General features: G+C 41.3%; 1 protein-coding gene across 4 annotated transcripts in view; it reads left to right on the top strand.

The window, feature by feature from the left end:
* STS (steroid sulfatase) overlaps positions 1–20414 on the top strand; it is a 92587-nt gene that overhangs the window by 61344 nt on the left and 10829 nt on the right. For all 4 annotated transcript variants that reach the window (XM_064143028.1, XM_064143029.1, XM_064143030.1 and 1 more), the window contains 2 exons: positions 2889–3048; positions 7395–7516. In XM_064143028.1, the coding sequence (XP_063999098.1) occupies positions 2889–3048; positions 7395–7516 (282 nt within the window). The remainder of the gene's footprint in view (positions 1–2888; positions 3049–7394; positions 7517–20414) is intronic.

The raw sequence follows: 20414 nt of genomic DNA on the forward strand, positions 1-20414 counted from the left end.
TTTTCCCTACTGATTTAGCATAAAGGATGGAAAATGGTTTATAATTTCTCTAGCTTTCTTTTGTCTTGCAAACTCTTACTGTGCCTTCTTCCCTTTAATACTTCATTAAAAAAAAAAAAAGTGATTGTGGCTGCCTAGGGAGGTGGTGGAGTCACCATCCCTGGAGGTGTTCAAGAAAAGCCTGGATGAGGCACTTAGTGCCATGGTCTAGTTGACTGGCTAGGGCTAGGTGCTAGGTTGGCCTGGCTGATCTTGGAGGTCTCTTCCAACCTGCTTGATTCTATCATTCTAAGATTATTTCATCAGTCTTAACTGATGATTTTCTTTTTGGTCCCTAATTTCTTGTTACATTTTCTTTTCTATGACTGTAAAAAGGAAGGAAGGAAAGGGCAATATAGGTATGATAAAAATACTGCAAGAAAGTTATTTTAAATAGCATTCATCATCTATCATTGAAAATATTAATAATGATATACCACAGAGTTCCCCTTTATATGTCATCCTTTGTAAAAGCTCTGTCCCCAGAGTTAGGTAATAGCAGTCAGTTAAAAACCAGAGGGAAAGAAAAAAGAGATTATTTCAACTAAGATCTGAAATGAGGTTAAAATGGAAATCTGATATCGTGTTGTGGATGACTGCAGAGTTATGTCTGTACTTTACCTGCTCCTGCAGATATTTCAGGAAAGGTGAATGTAGGCTATTGTTCAATCTAACACTGAAAGCATGGATAGCTAAGCATGCAAATACAACCTAGGGTGCTTTATGCTGTTTTAAAAACCATTCTAAAAAGAATTAAAGAGAACAAAAATAATAGATAGTTAGGCTGCCTAGAGCATGGCATGTATACAAACTACTCACTTGTTACCTTTTCCCTGTTTCAGTGCTGTCAAGGCAAAGCACAATACAAAACTACTGAGTCAGACCCTGAACTATTAAGACTGTGTGTCCTGTTCTGTAGTGATTCAATAAAACTGTGCTGTGAACCTGGGATCTGTGAAAGCCATGCAGTACCTAATTTTGAGATTTGTAACATCTAGGAGTGGAATTCACCACTTACCTTGAAATTACGCTGTCTTCAGATTACACAGGAGGCAGCAGTTAAAGGAGAATTTGTTTAAACAATCCCATCTAGCTAGCACCATTACTAGATTCAAACATGTATACAGAAATAAAAGTGACCTTGCACTTAAAGTTACCTATGGCATAGATCAGCTCTTAAAGTTTTCTGCCTGTCAGTACCACGCCGAGTCAAGAAGCTGCTGTGATACGTGTGAACAGAACTGAGATCTGGCTCATGAGCTAGATCATCTCCCCAGCATAGCTGATCCCTGAAAAGAACTTGAGGATATCTGTAATTTTACATTCTTATACTTTTCTTGTGTTTTTATTCAGATTCAACTGCTGCTACTCAACACAATTTTCTGTGAGTCGTAGCTCAGGCAGGATATTAATCTTGACACTGTCCTGCTAGGTAGTACATAATCCACACCAAACTTTTAAGATCCTAGTGGCTGTTATATATGGATAGAGTCATCTTTTCTATGTAAGAGACACACGTTCTATTGACATCTACACTCTTCCTTATCCAACAGTATTAACAACTGCTCATCAAGCATTCTGTTGGGTAAACACTTCCTTTTCCTAGGTGAAAGATATTTTAAACCTCACCAATTAACTGGGCTGCCCGGGGAGGTGGTGGAGTCGCCATCCCTGGAGCTGTTCAAGGCAGGATTGGACGTGGCACTTGGTGCCATGGTCTAGCCTTGAGCTCTGTGGTAAAGGGTTGGACTTGATGATCTATGAGGTCTCTTCCAACCTTGGTGATACTGTGATGTGGAAGAATTTCTCACCAGTCGAGGACATAAAGTCATAAACATGGGTAACTTGCGCTGAGAACGTCCTTGGTTCCCCGTGAGGCTAGGAAATCGAGATGTAAACAACTGAGCACCCCACACACAGCTGCAGTGGGCAGAGACTAGATAACCAAGGGGCTGGAGTGGGTAGTCTGAGAGGCTGACCCTTAGAATGTTGTGATAAGTTAACCTATGCACACCTTACATGTAACTCTGGACCCTGTGACTGTAACCAATCTTAATCTGAGCATGCCTCTTGCTAGAACGCATATAAGTCACTGTATCACGGAAATAAAGGGGATTTGACCATCTAACCATATTGGTGAACAAAGAGTCATCTTCCCATAGCACTCCACCCAACGTGTTCTCCAACACTGTGATACTGTGATAACAACTTTGTAAAGGTAAACCTGGTTAAACTGGATGATCTTGGAGGTCTCTTCCAACCTGGTTGATTCTATGATTCTAACCTACATTTTATTTAGATTTCTGGTTTTAAAAGCCTTTTCTCCCCCTCATTTTACAAGTCTGTAAACAAAAATAAACCATGCATCTCATTCCTGAGTTTTAGAAGAGGTAGCCAAACATTTTCTAGCCTGAATGGAATTTGATTTAATGCAGTGACACCAATACATTTTTAAAACTGCTCTAAAAGGCAAACAGTCTTGTAGCAAGTTACTTCCTAATGCATTAAATTGGGTAAATCAGTAGCATACTTAGTACTTTCTTTTAGGTAAAGCCATTAAATCCTGTTATTAATAAAATATCATGCATCTTGTCTGGGTTCATAGCACAGACATCTGGGCATGCCTCCATTCTGGATTCCTGTTTTTCCTTCCCATAGCTATTTAGGACATTACCACAACAAAATCCTGTGTGATGATTCCTGCAACGTGCAAATAAAAAGTAGATAAATGCATTTAGTGAAAAGATTCAAACTAAACAGAATGTTTCCTATTTGGAAATTGGACCTCGGGCATAGTATATTTCTAAGAAGAAATTGATTTCTTAGCAAACAAAACTTCCATTTTTTAGGTGGAAAATCAATGAACTGGGAAGGAGGTATTCGTGTGCCAGGACTTCTTCGTTGGTCTGGAGTGATCCAGGCTGGTGCTTCTATCGATGAGCCAACAAGTAACATGGATATATTTCCTACCATAGTTAAACTTGCCGAGGCACAGTTACCCTCTGACAGGTATGCTTTGTGGATATTTCTGTTTAAGAGGAATGTTTTATGCATGCTGGTGATGTCTATTAAGAGAGAGGTGAGAATGAAGAGAAAAATCAGATTTTAAAAGAAAGTTTTTGTCAATGCTTACAGAATGCTTTGGTCCCTTCGCTACAAGGAGGACGCTGAGTTGCTGGAGTGTATTCAGATAAGGGCAGTAGAGCTGGTGAAGGGTCTAGAGAACAAGTTTAATGAGGAGTAGCTGAGGGAACTGAGATTGCTTGGTCTGGAGAAGAAGAGGCTGAGGGGAGACCTCATTGCTCTCTACAACTCCCTTAAAGGAGGTAATAGTGAGGTAGAGGTCAGTCTCATCTCTATCACCTCTGACAGGCTTGAAATTGTGCCAGGGAAGGTTTATAATGGATATCATGAAAAAATCCTTTCCTGAAAGAGTGGTCAGACATTTGAATAGATTACTCAGGAAGGTGATGGAGTCATCATCCCTGCAGGTGTTCAAGAAACATGTAGACTTGGAACTTCAGGATGCTGTTTAATGACCATGGTGCTAGGTTGATGGTTGGAATTGATGATCTTTTCCAACCAAAGCAATTCTATGACTCCATGAGTGAATGTGGTAGGAAAATGAACCATTTAAAACTTTTTGAGCCCAACCTTGCCCCCCCCCCCCCCCCCCCCCCCCCCCCCTTATTATGATAAAACATATCAAACTGCCAGGGAGACTTTTCTCACAGGGTTTATTGTTCTCTCTCAAGTTAACAAACACAATCCCTTACAGTTCAGAAAAGCGTGATAAAAAACAAAACCTACTGGATATCTGAAATTCATAAGATACTGTATTGGCACCTGTACATATGTAGTTTGTCTTCTTCAGGAGATACCTGGTTTCAGCAGCAAAGTGCCTCCACCTGATTCAGTTGCCATTTAAATAGAATAAGTGGAAAAATTTACTTATATGCATATGCTTTGAACACGTGTCGTACACAATCAGTTTTTAACTCAAAACTTCCAGAACCCCTGTGGGGTCGGAGTGGCTGGAGAGCAGCCAAACAGAAAGGGATCTGGGGGTGCTGATCGATACCCGCCTGAACATGAGCCAGCAGTGTGCCCAGGTGGCCAAGAGAGCCAGTGGCATCCTGGCCTGCATCAGGAATGGTGTGGTCAGCAGGAGCAGGGAGGTCATTCTGCCCCCGTACTCTGCACTGGTTAGACCACACCTTGAGTACTGTGTTCAGTTCTGGGCCCCCCCAGTTTAGGAGGGACATTGAGATGCTTGAGTGTGTCCAGAGAAGGGTGACGAGGCTGGGGAGAGGCCTTGAGCACAGCCCTACAAGGAGAGGCTGAGGGAGCTGGGATTGGTTAGCCTGGAGAAGAGGAGGCTCAGGGGAGACCTTATTGCTGTCTACAACTACCTGAGGGGAGGTTGTGGCCAGGAGGAGGTTGCTCTCTTCTCTCAGGTGGCCAGCACCAGAACAAGAGGACACAGCCTCAAGCTGCGCCAGGGGAAATTTAGGCTTGAGGTGAGGAGAAAATTCTTCACTGAGAGAGTCATTGGACACTGGAATGGGCTGCCTGGGGAGGTGGTGGAGTCGCCGTCCCTGGAGCTGTTCAAGGCAGGATTGGACATGGCACTGGCCTTGAGCTCTGTGGTAAAGGGTTGGACTTGATGATCTATGAGGTCTCTTCCAACCTTGGTGATACTATGATACTGTGAAAAACAGTGCTGAGTAGACACTCTGCTAATGATAATTCACTGAGTGCAAGAAAGTAGTGGCAGGGCAGGACATGTGTAGGACATGAAAAATGAGTCAGGCTAGTCCACTTGCAAGTTGCTCCATATGTGATTTTTCTGGGTAGCCTATATGCCATAATTACTACTTTATGGTAGGTCATGGACTAGCTTGAAGCAATTTTTGATCTACCAGCTGAATTCTTACCACTCCAATGAATTATTCCTGAGAAATATGTTATTACAATTAGAGTTCAGTCACTGGGAGAAAGCAGGTTGAAAAGGAAAGGAGGAAGTGCTCCTACTTAAAGAAATAATCAGAAAGTGAAGTCTCATGTAGCCCCCTGAAACCAGCAGTTCTGGTAATGCAAGAGTACTGGAGACATTACTGGAGACACTTTTTTCTCCATCAAAAGGCTGTAGAACAGAAAGTGTACAATAAATATTCATCTGCTGCTCTCAGCTTGAAAGTGAGCAAGCCTTCAGGGGCAAGACAAGAGTGCATTTACTCAGGGAAGAAAGCAGAGCAAACTGAAAGTGGGACAGTCTGATTCAACAGACTCCACAGGCAGGGATGAACTCAGAAAGCAGAGTTGTTGGACACCGTAGCTTTAGGAATTCCAGGATGTCTTCCTGCCCATCTTTTGAGATGTATTCTACTCAGAATGGTGCTGTTGTGTGCAACAGCAGGGAGGTGGTGGAGGCACCATCCCTGGAGGTGTTCAAGCAAAGCCTGGCAGAGGCACTTAGTGCCATGGTCTAGTTGACTGGCTAGGGCTGGGTGCTAGGTTGGACTGGATGATCTTGGAGGTCTCTTCCAACTTGATTGATTCTATGATTCTGTGATTCAATAGCTGCCAAGAATTTCACACACATATCTAGCTCATGGCTTAAAGGAGTGAAGTTAGTATCTATCTTGTAGCAGTTACACTAATGGGAAAAAAAGTTTTACACAATACTGAAATTTAACTTAGACATTTTAAAACTTTTAAGAGGTTTCAACAAAGTTTTCATGAGATGCTGCTCAAAACACTTAAAAAATAATTACCTGCTGACCTGTAAATTGGCAAAGAGTAATTTCCACTGAAACTTCATGCTAATTAGTAATTCACACCAAGGCAAAATTACAGATTGTGTTTTTTTTCCTGACATCTGATGCCAGCCATTCAAAGGCTTAATTTATGGAAACATTTAAATACTTTGCTTATTTTATAACTCCATTTTGATATATGGTCAAGATTGTGCAGTGGCATTTAAATAGTATTTATATCTATGTGAATGTGTGTGTGTAGTGTATAAACATATACTTAAACACAGTTCAATTTCAGCTTTAGAATGACAACTTCTGTCTCAAGTTCTGTTGTACATAACTTTCTGAACAGAGTTCTTCCCTTACTTCTGGGAATGTTAAGACAGCACAGCATGCATTTCTCTTGTTCTAGGGTTACTTTGAGCAGACTACTCCCAAACAGCTTGAGCAGGTATATTTGGAAGACTGTGTTGTAGCAATTATTTCATGTATGTCTTGTCAGGTTCTCAGAAAAGGAAAGAAAGATAAACATCAATTGAGGAAAGCAACCATCCCTAATGGAAAAATATGAAAACAATATTCCCTTAAATAATGTAATAATCAAAGAGGAAGAACAACAAAGGATTTTTCTCAGAACTGAACAAATGTAGGTGGCCATTGTCAAGGTCCAGAGAACAGACATTAAAAATTTCTCTGTCCAGAGGAGCAAGATCTGTTCTTATGGATTTCTGTGTGGTGAAATTAAGGAGTAAACGAGACCAGAGATGACCACAAAACTATTTCTTAAAGGATAACGTTGGACAAAACAGAGGGAGAGAGGGGGAAGAGGGAGAGAGAGATAAAGAGAACAACGGAGAAGAAGAGAAGAAGCAGGGAAGGAGAGGAGCTGGGCTCATATTGCCCGCAGTTGCAGATGCAGGGGGGAAGAGAGAGAGGTGAGTGCGTGGCCCAGGGATGATCTTTGATGGAGTTCGTCAGGGGTTCTTCTGGTGGTGGTGCAGCTCTGGTGGTCTGGTAGAAGTGCATCTAGTAGTCTGGTGGGAGTGCCACTGGTGGTCTGGTGGAGGTGCACCTGGTGGTCCGGTGGGAGTGCATCTCTCCTGCCTTTTACACAGTTTTCTGCTGGGTGTCCAGCTGCAGCTCCCCAGGATCTCCTGTGCATTCTCATGAATTAGCAGAGGTCTGGCACCACTGCGGGGAGGGCCTCTGCTCCCTCCCTGGCTGTACCTGTCCATACCCTGAATACACATCAGCCTTTTCTCTTCGGGGTAGCTGAGATAAGATGTAGGCATGCTGGGCATTCCAGCAGGCTGAGGTCCAGGAGTTTCCAAGGCGTAGTCTGTTGATTTGCATCCCTGAGCTTTAGGCCAAGCACCGAGTCTGAGTCCCAGAAGGTAACAAAGGCAATCTGTATCTTTATTGATCAGGGAGAGATGATGCAATCTTTATCTTTGTTGATGCACAAGAGAGAGGATTTAGACTCTCACAGCCATTCAGATTTATTTTCATGAGTAGTGGAAAGGAAGAATAACAGTATGTCCACAGTAAACTATGGTTTGAGTTATTCTTCTGATTGTAAAATGCTTTCTCACTCAGAGTTATTGATGGACATGATCTGATGCCCTTACTTCAAGGAAAAGTTACCCGATCCAAGCATGAATTTCTCTTCCATTACTGTAATGCATATTTAAATGCAGTGCGCTGGCATCCAGCAAACAGTAAGTAAACCTATTCACATTCTAAATATTTCATATGTTCTTTTATTGCAGCTTGAAGAGAACCAGGAAAAAGCCTCAGGCCATAGTAACAAACAAATTGTTTAACATATCTAACCTTTCTGCTTCTTTTTCTCTTTTCCTTTTGCTAGAACATGCCTGTTCACCAGTTTACTGTTTGACCTTAGTTTGTTGCCGTGCATTAATGATACAGATCAGTGTAATACTGAGATGAATCTGGCCATTTTTTGTTATTGAGATAGCAAAGCAGAGAAAAATAACTAAATATAAGCATAGAATCATAGAATCAACCAGGTTGGAAGAGACCTCTAGGATCATCCAGTCCAACCTAGCACCCAGCCCTGCCCAACCAACCAGACCATGGCACTAAGTGCCTCAATCAGTCATCGCGATGAGGAGAGAAGCAGACAGAGCTCCAGGCAAGAAGAAGAGCTGTTTTTTCTCAAATGTACACCTTTGCAAGATAGAGTACTCCTTGTCTGATGAAAGGGTCAGCTTTGTATTCACTGAAGGGAAGTTTGATGGGAAATTAAGAGGAGCAATGGTGAGGCTCTAGTCTATGGTATTTGTTTCAGGGGCAACTATGTAGATTGTGATACTCCCCTTGCACTTTCTCCAAAGCAAGCAAACAAAAAAACAAACCCAAAACAGGCAGAACCTGTCAATAACTTTTTCATCACATTGTGCTGATTTTTGTATGGAAGATTGTTGTTATTTAAACCCAGATGGCAAATAAGTGCCACTCATCTACATGTTCAGCCCTTCCCAGTGGGATGGAGGAGAGAACTGGAAAGGCAAAACTGAGACAAGTTGTGGGTTGAGATAAAGATGGTTAAATAGGTGAAGCAAAAACCATGCATGTGAACAAAGCAAAACAAGGAATTAATTCACCACTTCCTATTGGCAGGCAGATGTTCAGTCATCTCCAGGAAAGCAGGACTTCATTATGTGTACCGTTAATGCGTGAAGAATCATAGAATCAGTCAGGGTTGGAAGAGACCACAAGGATCGTCTAGTTCCAACCCCTCTGCCATGGGCAGGGACACCCTACCCTAGATCAGACTGGACATAGCCTCATCCAGTCTGGCCTAAAACACCTCCAGGCATGGGGCCTCAAACACCTCCCTGGGCAACTCATTCCAGGCTCTCACCACTCTCATGGTGAAGAACTTCCTCCTCATGTCCAGTCTGAACCCACCCATCTCCAGCTTCACTCCATTCTCCAAAGTCCTGTCACTACCTGACCTAAAAAGTCCCTCCCCAGCTTTTTTGTAGGCCCTCTTGAGATACTGGAAGGCCACAAGAAGGTCACCTGAGAGCCTTCTCTTCTCCAGACTGAACAGACCCAACTCTTTCAGTCTGTCTTCACAGGAGAGGTGCTTCAGCCTTCTTGTCATCCTTGTGGCTCTTCTCTGGACATGCTCCAGCATCTCCACATCCTTCTTGTAATAGGGGCTCCAGAACTGGATGCAGTACTCTAGGTGAGGTAGACAAACCCCACCACTCTAAACATTCCTCTCTTTCTTCTTCTTCTTCTTCTTCTTCCCCGGCTTTATATGCTGAGCATAACACCATATGATACAGAATTCTTCTTTGGTCAGTTGGGGTCAGCTGGCCTGGCTGTGCCTTCTCACAGCATTATGCATCCCCCCAGCCTGCTGGCAGGGTGATGTGAGAAGCAGAAAAAGCCTTGTTGCTGTACAAGCACTGCTCAGCAACAATGAAAGCATCCCTGTGTTATCAACACTGTTTTCAGCACAGAACCAAAACACAGGCCCAAATTTGCTACTGTGAAGAAATCAACTATCTCAGCCAAAGCCAGCACAAAGGAATTTTGATATACTACCTTGTCAGCTTACATTGCAGCGTGAGAGTACGCAATAGCCACATGCTCTTTTCTACTTTCTTTTGTACCAGACCTCTGGGAGTGCTCAACAACTTCTCCATTCTCATTTGCCCAATCTTAGATCTTCAAAAATGCCTTTTTCATGTAGACAATGCAATCATATTTGTAAAGATATTTGTTGCAGTCAGCTAAAGGTTTGCCCTGTTTATCTCTCTCCAATGTGTTATTGCTGTATAGAGATAAATGTACTTGCATTACAGCTGTGTGCACTTGATGCTATCTGCCTTGCTGTGGGTTCTCATGTGGAAAAAAAGTGTGTGATTGTTTTTTTCTCTGGCATCCCAACAGCTCTATATGAAACAACTGAGAAGTTCAAAGTGCATTATATTACTAGTTAGAGTATTATTGACTTCTAGTTTCCCACCACAGCTTCCTCTTTACAGCTAATCTCAGAGTCTGTCACAGTCACTATTTCTGCTACTATTAAGTGCTATTTTAGTACAGGAAAATAAACCCAAGTGAAACATAAATATAATGCAATGTTGGGGGTTGGTTTTTTTCTCTGAGAAGCAATTATTACAAACATTTATTTCAAAATGTTGCAGAGTGTTTGCATAGCTGCTAATAAATAAATTAGAAGTATCCTGTAGCAGCATTTCATTTTCTATACTCAGGAATCATTCCAAGAAAGTGAATGAGGCCATGTTCATGTTCAAAGACAGACTAGTAAGCCATGCAACTTTAACTTAACCTCAGTGTGCTGTTATTATCAGTTACAAGACTGTTAGTCTTCAGGGTTTGGGTGTAGACTGATCAGCATTGCTAACTCTGCAAGTATTACATGTCTAATATGCTTTATAGCCTAAAAAAGTACCACATTCCTCCATGACCACAGCCATTTTCCAGGATATAAACATGACTGTAGGGTTCCTCATCTTTTAGTTGCACCTCACTAATTACTGTAGTCCAGCAACTAGCACTTTTCACAAAAGACCACAAGAAGCAGATGCTTAATACTCTTAAGGAGAGTCTTAAAGAAGTGATTTTCTTTATCCAAGAAAAAATGCTAAATTCTTGGAGAGAAGGTCATCAAGGAACAGTTGTCTCCTGTGTATCGTAAATGGTGTTTGAGTTCTGGATCTGTGTCCCCAAGGCACTTAAGTAGGTTGACTACATCTACCTTGGAACTGTAAAAAACCATCCTAACTGCAGATTATGCCTGTACATACAGGCCAAATGCTGTACAGGCTCTGCCTCTCACTAGACCTTAGGCTTCTCAGAAGAAACTGATATGTGAAATGAATAACCCCAGCCATGTTCAGTGTCTTGTGCACTGCACTGATGGTGGGACATTATTAGACAGATGCAATTGTCCAGCTAGTTTACATCATAGACTGCTGATCCCTTCATTAAACATGTACTTGGTATTACTTTTAAGTAGGCACTTCCTGAAGAACAAAGCAACAACAGCCAGAAACTCACTGAAGATAAAGCTTACAACTCTTAAGGAAAATGTTAGTTATTTATTTATGAAAGTGCAATCTTCTCTAAATAAAGGGTATTGCATGTATGCAGCTATTGCTGAATGTATTCCTATGTTTCTTAGTGTATTTATATTCTAGAAAATCTTTGTATGTTGTAGCCAGGTGGGGTTGGTCTCTTCTCCCAGACAACCAGCAACAGAAGAAGGGGACACAGGCTCAAGTTGTGCCAGGGGAATATAGGCTGGATGTTAGGAGGAAGTTCTTCCCAGAGAGAGTGATTGGCATTGGGATGGGCTGCCCAGGGAGGTGGTGGAGTCACCATCCCTGGAGGTGTTCAAGCAAAGCCTGGATGAGGCACTTAGTGCCATGGTCTGGTTGATTGGCTAGGGCTGGTTGCTAGGTTGGACTGGATGATCTTGGATGTCTCTTCCAGCCTGGTTGATTCTATGATTCTATGTTCAGCTTGGATATTACACTTTTTTCCCCCCTCTAGACAATCAAAGTATAGGATTAGCTTTGATCCTAAGCAGAAATGCATATACCAGGAAGTGAGAGGGAAGCAAAATTGCTGCTTAGACATTTGGTCCTTTGTTGTCACTTCACAGTTCCTGTAGTGATTTTATCTTTGCCACTGTTAGGTTTCCATTTCATCCAAAAACTTGCGAACCTTTCTCTCACTTTGATGTATTTCTGACATTATTCAGGGAAGGTCAGGAAATTCAGCGTGAACAACTGCATTTTATATGTATATATTTAGAGGCTGAGCAGTCCTCTTAACCAAATCAATACACATCTTCATTAAGACATAATGATTGGGTCAGTTATTGCATTCACAATACGTTTTCTCCTTCATCAGCCTTTTGAAAGAACGTTTAGAGGGTATGTGACACACAATGCTCTTCTCAGACACTTCACAATTACAGCTTTATACTTTCTGGAGAGATGTGAGGAAAAGAATCTCTTTTCTACTTTCCCTCTCTCATTCACAGAAAATAAGCTAACACCTTTTTTTCTATGTTTTTTTTTTTATGATGCAGTAACATTTTGCCAGACTAAAAAAATAAAAACCCAAACCCATTATTTTTTCACAACCTGAGTTTAAAAAAATAGAGTGAAATATCAGCCTCTTTTCTCTGCTCAAGATTCATGTCATGCTCTCAGAGACTCATGCATGCTGACACTTGTTATCAGTGCCTTGGTAATAGCCAAGATGTACAGTCCGAACCCTTGGAGGATGATTGCCTGTTATTTTGAAACCTAATAAATATGTGTGACTTAATTTATCTGTTACCAGTACAGTGAGGAAGCCTTGCTAAAACAGCATCAGCAAAGTGCTGTGATTTCCCATTGTCAATATTTGCTTTCCTCAGCTGCCAGGTGCGCTGTATAAATGCCAGTGGGCAAAAGCAACACCTCTGGAATAAAAATCAAAAGTTTTCTTCCTGCTTAATAAAATGTGAGAGTGATTTCCCATTGGAATGGGCTGCCCAGGGAGGTGGTGGAGTCAGCATCCCTGGAGGTGTTCAAGAAAAGCCTGGCTGAGGCACTTAGTGCCATGGTCTAGTTGACTGGCTAGGGCTGGGAGATAGGTTGGTCTGGATGGTCTTGGAGGTCTCTTCCAACCTGGTTGATTCTATGATTCTATGATTCAATCATTAAACCTTTACATTTAAAACAAAGCAAGTGCAGGATCTACCTTCACTTTCTTGAGCTGAGCCACACAAAGTTTTATGTAGTTTTCTGTTAGTCACATATGTGAGAGTGTGCTCTGGACTGTTGTACCCTGATTACACACCCTTCTGCTATGGCAAAGTAGACCAGCATTTCTATAGCTACCAAAGTTATAATTTCACATAATTAATTGCTAAAAAACCTACCAAGACCTCTGTCTCTGGAACATTACTGGCATATGAAGCAGTACTATTAAAAATGCATTGCTATGACAACTTAATTATGAGGAAAGAATTCATCAGTTACAGAGCAAATCTACAGTCAAATGGAAATAGTGCATCCTTCAAACTGCTCTGATTGTGTGTAGTGTGAAATTTTCACTTGATAAGGAGGAAATACATTGTAATCTTGTGTAATGTAATGCAATGCAGTGTGTACTGTGAGGAAATAACAATCTTCACAGTATTTTGGTGCTACTAATAAAAATTATACTAATATCTCTGGCAAATGATAGAGTGACTTTACTAGCAGCAGTTCACCTTTTCTGTTTCAAAATGAGTTTCATTACTCAGTGGAAAATGTCATTCAGTAAACAAAAGAAAGAGAGACTTACTATGGCAAGTTAAATTGAAGCACACTAGATAATAGAACCAAACTAGCTTATCATGCAAATGTAGAATCATAGAATGCTTTGGGTTGGAAAGGACCCTTAAAGGTCATCTAGTCCAACACCCTGGTAAAGAGACATCTTCAACTCTATCAGGTTGCTCAGAATCCTGTTCAACCTGACCTTTAATGCTTCCAGGGTTGAGACATCTACCACCACTCTGGGCAACTTTTCCCAATGTTTCACCATCCACATTGTAAAACAAAAGAAAATTCTTTGTATCTAGTCTAAATCTAATTATTTTTTGGTTTAGACCATTAGCCTTTATTCTGATGCAACAAACCCTGCTAAAAGCACTGTGCCCATCTCTCTTCTAGATCTTCGTTAAGTATTGAAATGAAAAGATAAGGTCTTCCCATAGCCTACTCTTCTCTGAGCTGAGCAACCCCAACTGTCTCAGCCTGTCTTCATAGGAGAGGTGTTCTAACCCTCTGATTACTTTCAGGGTCTTTCTTTAGACCTGCTCATGTCCTTCTCGTGTTGAGGACTTCAGAGGTCACAGTATCACAGTATCATCAGGGTTGGATACTATGATACTGTGATACTGTGATCTCTGAAGTCCTCAACACGAGAAGGACATGTACTCAGGATTAGGTCTCACAAAAATGGTGTAGAGCATCAGAATCACCTTCTTCAGCCTGGTGACCATGCTTCTTTTGATGCAATTGACTTTCTTGGCTGCAAATGGATGTCAACTCATGTCCAGGTTGTCATCTGCCATTACTCTCAAGTCCTTCTCCATAGGATTGCTTTCAAAAAGTACAATGAACTAGAAATAGAATTTCAGAAGAAATTGGAAAATTGGAAGAGGAATACCTTGCACTGTTAATTACTTCTCAAAAAGACTATGGTATGCATTCCTTAAGGTGTAATAATGGTTACTTCATTAATTAAGAGGTCCTGTATTATTTACAGTGCCATTCTCAACTTCAGTTTTTTGTAAGATTATATTCAGTTGTAGTAGTTAAAAACTGTAAACTGAATCAATCTGCTTAAAGAATACTAACTTATGAGCACAATATTGCCGTGAGAAACTGCAGGAAAGGGAGTCTAGGCAGGTAGCTGTTACTGCTTTGTTCTGTCATTGTCCACAGTCTCCACAAGTTGCTGCTGGCAGTAATCTGACAAATTCAATGACACACTTTGGATTGAAGCAGGTGCTCTTTATTCCAGGCCAGTGCAAGCATAAGACCCATGCAGGACAAAATACCAAAAGCAAAAGACCAAAAATGTCCCTGTCACCCTCGCAGTGACTCCTTTTATCCCATCATACAAGCAATGCATCAACATAGTCCAGGCAAGTACAGCCCAGTCTTTAACATACATCATGTCCTGTTTTTCCCCTGTGTCAGGTGTCCTACTATCTTTCCTCCCCCACGGGAGGCATCCTGAAGCTATGGGAATGAAGGTCAAATGCTTATGCACTGCTCGTTATTTTTCTCTCTTACATTGTCAGTCTCTCTTCTCTCTTACATCAGTCAGTCTCACCTCTGTGCCTGGCAAGATCATGGAGCAGATCCTCCTGAAGGCTCTGCTAAGACAAATGCAAAACAAAGCTGAGGTGATTGGTGGTAACCAGCATGGCTTCACCTCATAGGGTTTGCGCTCCAGAAGAGCAATTTTCTCCTTGTGTTCTTTTCTGCGTGGTGAATGAGCGTTACAGTAGCTTCATACACAAACTGTAGGATGTGCTTGTCTTATCCTGTAGACTCGCTGGCAGAATCTGTGCCCTTGCCCTTTTATTTTTCTTTTGCTTGCTTCCCTGAGGGGCTTTTTCCATTTATGGTTGACTTGGTCTCTCTGTAGTGAACAAAGGACTTAAAGGATACTGTTACAGATTAGTATGGATTCACATTGACCCTGAGAATGCCAGCAGTTACAGTTGCTTTTGTTGCTGAACAATAAAAGGAGAGGTAAATTAAATAGAAGTTTGATTCAGGACTTTCGCACAGCATCTTCAAAGGGAGAGATAATACTACCATGTGACTGCAACTGCTGTCAAGGAAACCTTCTGTTTTCTTGCAGAGAAATGTTTTCTTTATCAAAGCTTATCACACAAACCTTTTCCCATCACACAGATGGGAAAAGATTAGAAAGAAAGGGTAAACATTTGAAGGACAAGGATTTTGCTATTGTCACAAAAAGTTTTGCTTTCTAGCTAGAAGGAATAAATGTGTTTAGTCTTAGTAAAACTGATGTAGGAACACATTGGTCTCAGAGAGCCATTCCCTCAGTGAAAGACCGTGGTGAATGTCCTTTGACAGTGACATTATACACACAGACTTTCAGTCATCATATCATAGTGCTTTTTCCTCGTATGATGTTAGCAACCATAGCACACTGGTCTATTGAATCCAAGGTATCCTGACCTAAATTAGTAATGTTCTTAGCGAACAGAGAGAGGTTGACAGGTTTTCAGTGATCATAGAAAGGCAGAGGCATTTAAAGTAGCTAATTCAGTATTATTTAAACTTCATCTTGAATGGCTTGCTGTCAGATGTTGTGTCATGCACTGTGACAGTACAAAAGGAAAATGGTACAGATTTTTTTTTCTGTGTACTACACAAATAACAGGGAAATAGAAGGAAAAATGTCTGAGTTGGGTACAACTGCCTGATAATGTTTTATTTACTTATAAAGTCAAGGAGTAGTTAAAACAAATGTAAGTAACAACTATATAAAAGAATAGGCAAAACCATACTGCAACTCTCCCAAATCAATTTCAGCTTACCAAGTAACACAAAAAGTGGGTCTTAAAAGATTTCTGGAGCATTACACTTCCAAAAATATCTTTAGTTCAGTGCTGAATTTAAGCCTGCAGCATTCTGCTTGTTACATTCAGAACACAGCGCTGATTCATCCTAGTTTTAAAATAGGATTCAAATGGCATGTGTTGTCTTAGGCAATGTTCTTCAAGGGAAGTGGTTAATGTATGCTCAACCTGCATAGAGTGCTCTGTATGCCACAGCCTCCAACATCCTATTAATTCTAGAAAATAAAGCAAACTGTTTGTTTATGAGAGAAATTCCCTGGAAACACGACTGTCAAGAGCAAGGTGGCTTCTCAGTATGCCATGAAAGAAGAGTATGTCATGAAGCCAGGAGAAATAATTCTAGATGAAAAACAGTGGGCTCTTGGAGGGTTCGTGCAAATGGGTAACATGATGGAGGCCAGTGCACAGCTGTGGATGATTTGCACTCTATACCATGTAGGTGCTGGCCTGGGATACAAACCCTATGAGGAGAGGCTGAGGGAGCTGAGGGTGTTTAGCCTAGAGAAGAGGAGGCTCAGGAGGGACCTCATTGCTGTCGACAACTACCTGAAGGGACGTTGGGGGGTGGCCTCTTCTCCCAGGCAACCAGCAACAGAACAAGGGGACACAGTCTCAAGTTGTGCCAGGGGAAGTCTAGGCTGGATGTTAGGAGGAAGTTGTTGGCAGAGAGAGTGATTGGCATTGGAATGGGCTGCCCAGGGTTGTGATGGAGTCACTGTGCCTGGAGGTGTTGAAGCAAAGCCTGGCTGAGGCACTTAGTGCCATGGTCTGGTTGACTGGCTAGGGCTGGATGCTAGGTTGGACTGGATGATCTTGGAGGTCTCTTCCAACCTGCTTGATTCTATGATTCTATGATTCTGTGGTCTCCTAGATGTGGGACTCCAAGGACTTGTGAGACTTAGTCCTCTACAATACTGCAAAATAGGTTTCTACCATTCATAGTTAAAGGGAGAAGTTAGAAATCATGGTACAGTCACAAAATTAGAAGTCAACAGGAGCATAAAACTCCCATAAAGATCATAGTAATGTAGCACTTAGAATTAACAGTAGTGCAATAAAGAAAAACTGACCTCTTTAGTATTAGGAAATGTTAGTCATCCATGAGATGATTTTGTCATTACCAGGCGTGCACTAATTTGAGAGTTACAGCCTATTACTTATCTGTTGTACATTAATTTTTAAAGGATATTATATTGCAGAAGAAAGCTTCTCAGTTATCTCACTTGCTCAGTGAGAAGAGTAGAGACTTCAAACTCAGTAAAGTCTTCAAGATTACCTTAATTGTGTTATCTGGGCTCTTTTCAACACCATAGAATGTTGCACAGGCAGGTTTTCAGTCTATAGATCTGATCCATCCATATGTTCCTGTTCAGTGACAAGTGGAGATTAAATCTAGGTCCTAAAAGCATTATAGTTAACTTAGTGTCAGTTCATATCTGTGATAACAAAACTACTTAGCCAGCAAAGCTTTATAGTCTGAGCTCAACAACGTCAATGTCTTGGCCGTGCATCTGCTGATTCCAAAGTAAATGAAATTCTCCACTCTGGGCCTTCCTTATAGAATCATTTTGGAAAGTTTTACTCAATTCACACTTTTTTTCCTTAACATATAAAGTGCTGCTCCTAATTCCACACTCCATGTATTCCAAAACTCAGAACTGTTTAATTAGTCATTTGGTGGAGCTGCTGAAACACTACCATGATACACATACACAATATTAATGAGGGGGTATAGCAAAGTATAAATGGTGTTGGAGCAGTTGCTTGGGGCAGTAGCAGGCATGGACCTCAGAAGTTTTTTTCCCCCGTGAAGACATTTACTTGCACAACTTATTTTTCTTGTATATACTTTCAGTTCTATTCATATGGCAGTCTACAGAAAGTCTTCAGATCACACCTTTCACTCCCCATGCATACTGTTTACACTGTTTAATTAAATCAGACCTACACCCTCATTCCTTTCCTTCACGCTTCCATTTATCTTATCTACTGTCTACACCTAGATGGCACAGCATTGTTTGATACTAAACTGAATTATGCCACTCCCATATAGTGTCATGAAGACTGAGTTTAGCACTATGAAAGTATGAAGTGGAAATGCTAGGCATGACTCTAGCTGAATGGAGAATTACTTATTCTCTAAGAATGGCATCTCTCTCTGGAATTTCTTTTGAATAGGTTTTTCTCCAATTCTACAACACTGGCAAACATTTAAATTAGCATTTATTAATTCCTTATGGCCACACACTCTTAGAACTGCAAGTCCTCTAGTCTCAAAAAGGTCTAGTCCTCTGCTCTTCTTACAGCTGATCTTGGAGGCATTTTCATGCACTTTGTTTAATTTCTTCTTCATCTTTCAAATTATCCCAACATTCTGCCTTGCAACTAGGGATATGCTGCATCTACATTGATGCTTGCTTTTCCTCAGCTGTTTCTTCTTTATCCTGGACATGGGTAAGCTGTATAAAGAGAATATGCAGTTACTACTTAGAGTACATAAACTGTGGATATTAAGGCATTCATATAAAAGTAGAGTTTACTGTAGCATTTCCCTCCCTGTTTCATGCATCATACCTAATTTAGAAACTAAACCAATGCTTTTTACATGAAAACATGTCCTGGTTTTGGGGGGGTGTGGGGAGAAACACCTCCCAGTTTTGGTGGCTGGGGGGGAGAATAACATAAAAATGCATAGAAGGACATACAGTAATGAATACATTAGAGAAACATTTGGGTTTTTTCCTGATACCATTACTATTGTCACATACCTTTAAAGAGTATTTTGACAAATAAACCAGCTAAAGTTGAGAGATGAAGTCTGAGTTTGAAGGAGTATGCATTAAAATTTAATGTAAGCTTCAAAAGCCAAAAAACAACTACCAGTATGCAGATGTTTGTATTTCACAGCATCCTTTGAGTGTTGTCATCACTCCTAACTGCAGTGAGGAGGAAGGGCATATATAAAATTTATATCTTGTCATGTAATGCCAAAACCACTTCAGTAGTGTTGAGGAAATACAATGTGTAACCAGATGGTTTTAGACTGTGAGCTGGTTTATGTTCTATTTATTTATATTACTTCCTAAAATAATGGGTTAAAGCCCTTAAAGTAAACAATAATCTATGGGCATATACTCTCAGACCAGTAAAATAGATGGAGAATTTCATGTTCAAGTATAAGGCTGTCTTTGTTTAACTTGTTTTTGTAACTGTCTTGTGTAACAAAGCCTGGGCTTTGTAGTACCATAATAAATAATAATGAATATAGGAATAAGTTTGTGCCATAAATGCCCTCTTCAAAAATGCTTTGAGGCATGCTAGAATTATTGCACTGAATTATATAGTTAGTTAAAAATAGGAGATCAATCCAAAGAGACAAACATTGTGTCTACCACCTCATTCCCAGTTGTAGTCTATCTACCTTCTTTCAATGGTGATTCAGAGACTGGAAGGAAAAAAATACTCAGAATTCACTTTGCCACTCATACATCATGGGGGAAAAAAACATCTTTTGTGGCCCATGAAAATGTTTGGCTAGATGGTTTAAGATAGAATCTGGAGTATAGCAAACTTTAGGAGAGAAATCAACACTGCCTGAAGTCTTAGCAGTTTTGTCTTCTTCATACATGAAAGTGTGAGGAAAAGGAAAAGGAGATGAAAAACTCAACATGAGTCAGCAGTGCACACGAGCAGCCCAGACAGGCAACCGAGTGCTGGGCTGCATCAGGAGAAGCATGGCCAGCAGGGCAAGGGAGGTGATTCTCTCTCTTTACTCTGCTCTCATCAGACACCACCTGGAGTACTGTGTGCAGTTCTGGAGTCTCCAATACAAGAAGAACCTCAAACTGGTAGAGTGAGTCCAGAGGAGGGCTAGCAAGATGATCAGAGGGCTGGAGTAGCTCTGCTATGAGGACAGGCTACAAGAGTTGGGGCTCTTCAGCCTGGAGAACAGAAGGCTTTGAGGAGACCTTTTAGTGGCCTTCAGTATCTGAAGGGGGGGCTACAGGAAGGCTGAGGAGAGACTGTTTCCAAAGTCTTGCAATGGCAGGATGAGGGGTAATGGGTTTAAACTGGCAGAGCGGAGATTCAAACTAGATGTTAAGGAAAGGTTCGTTGCAGTGAGGGTGGTGAGACACTGGCATAGGTTGCCCAGGGAGGTTGTGGATGCTCCTTCCCTGGAGGTGTTGAAGGTCAGGTTGGATCAAGCCTTGAGTGACCTGTTGTAGTGGGAGGTGTCCCTACCTATGGTGGGGGATTGGAATTGGATGATCCTTGAGGTCTCTTCCAACCTAAACCATTCTAGGATTCTATGATATAACACAGGGGTTGAAGAACAGTAGCCCTTTTCCACCTCCATTAGCCGTCCTCTAATTTGAGATTAAGTCCCTCCATGGCTGATAACACCTCAGCTGAGCACTCTGGACATTGTGTAGGACTCT

Source organism: Pogoniulus pusillus, chromosome 5 (genome assembly GCF_015220805.1).
Source record: "Pogoniulus pusillus isolate bPogPus1 chromosome 5, bPogPus1.pri, whole genome shotgun sequence".
In the NCBI taxonomy this organism is placed as follows: domain Eukaryota; kingdom Metazoa; phylum Chordata; class Aves; order Piciformes; family Lybiidae; genus Pogoniulus; species Pogoniulus pusillus.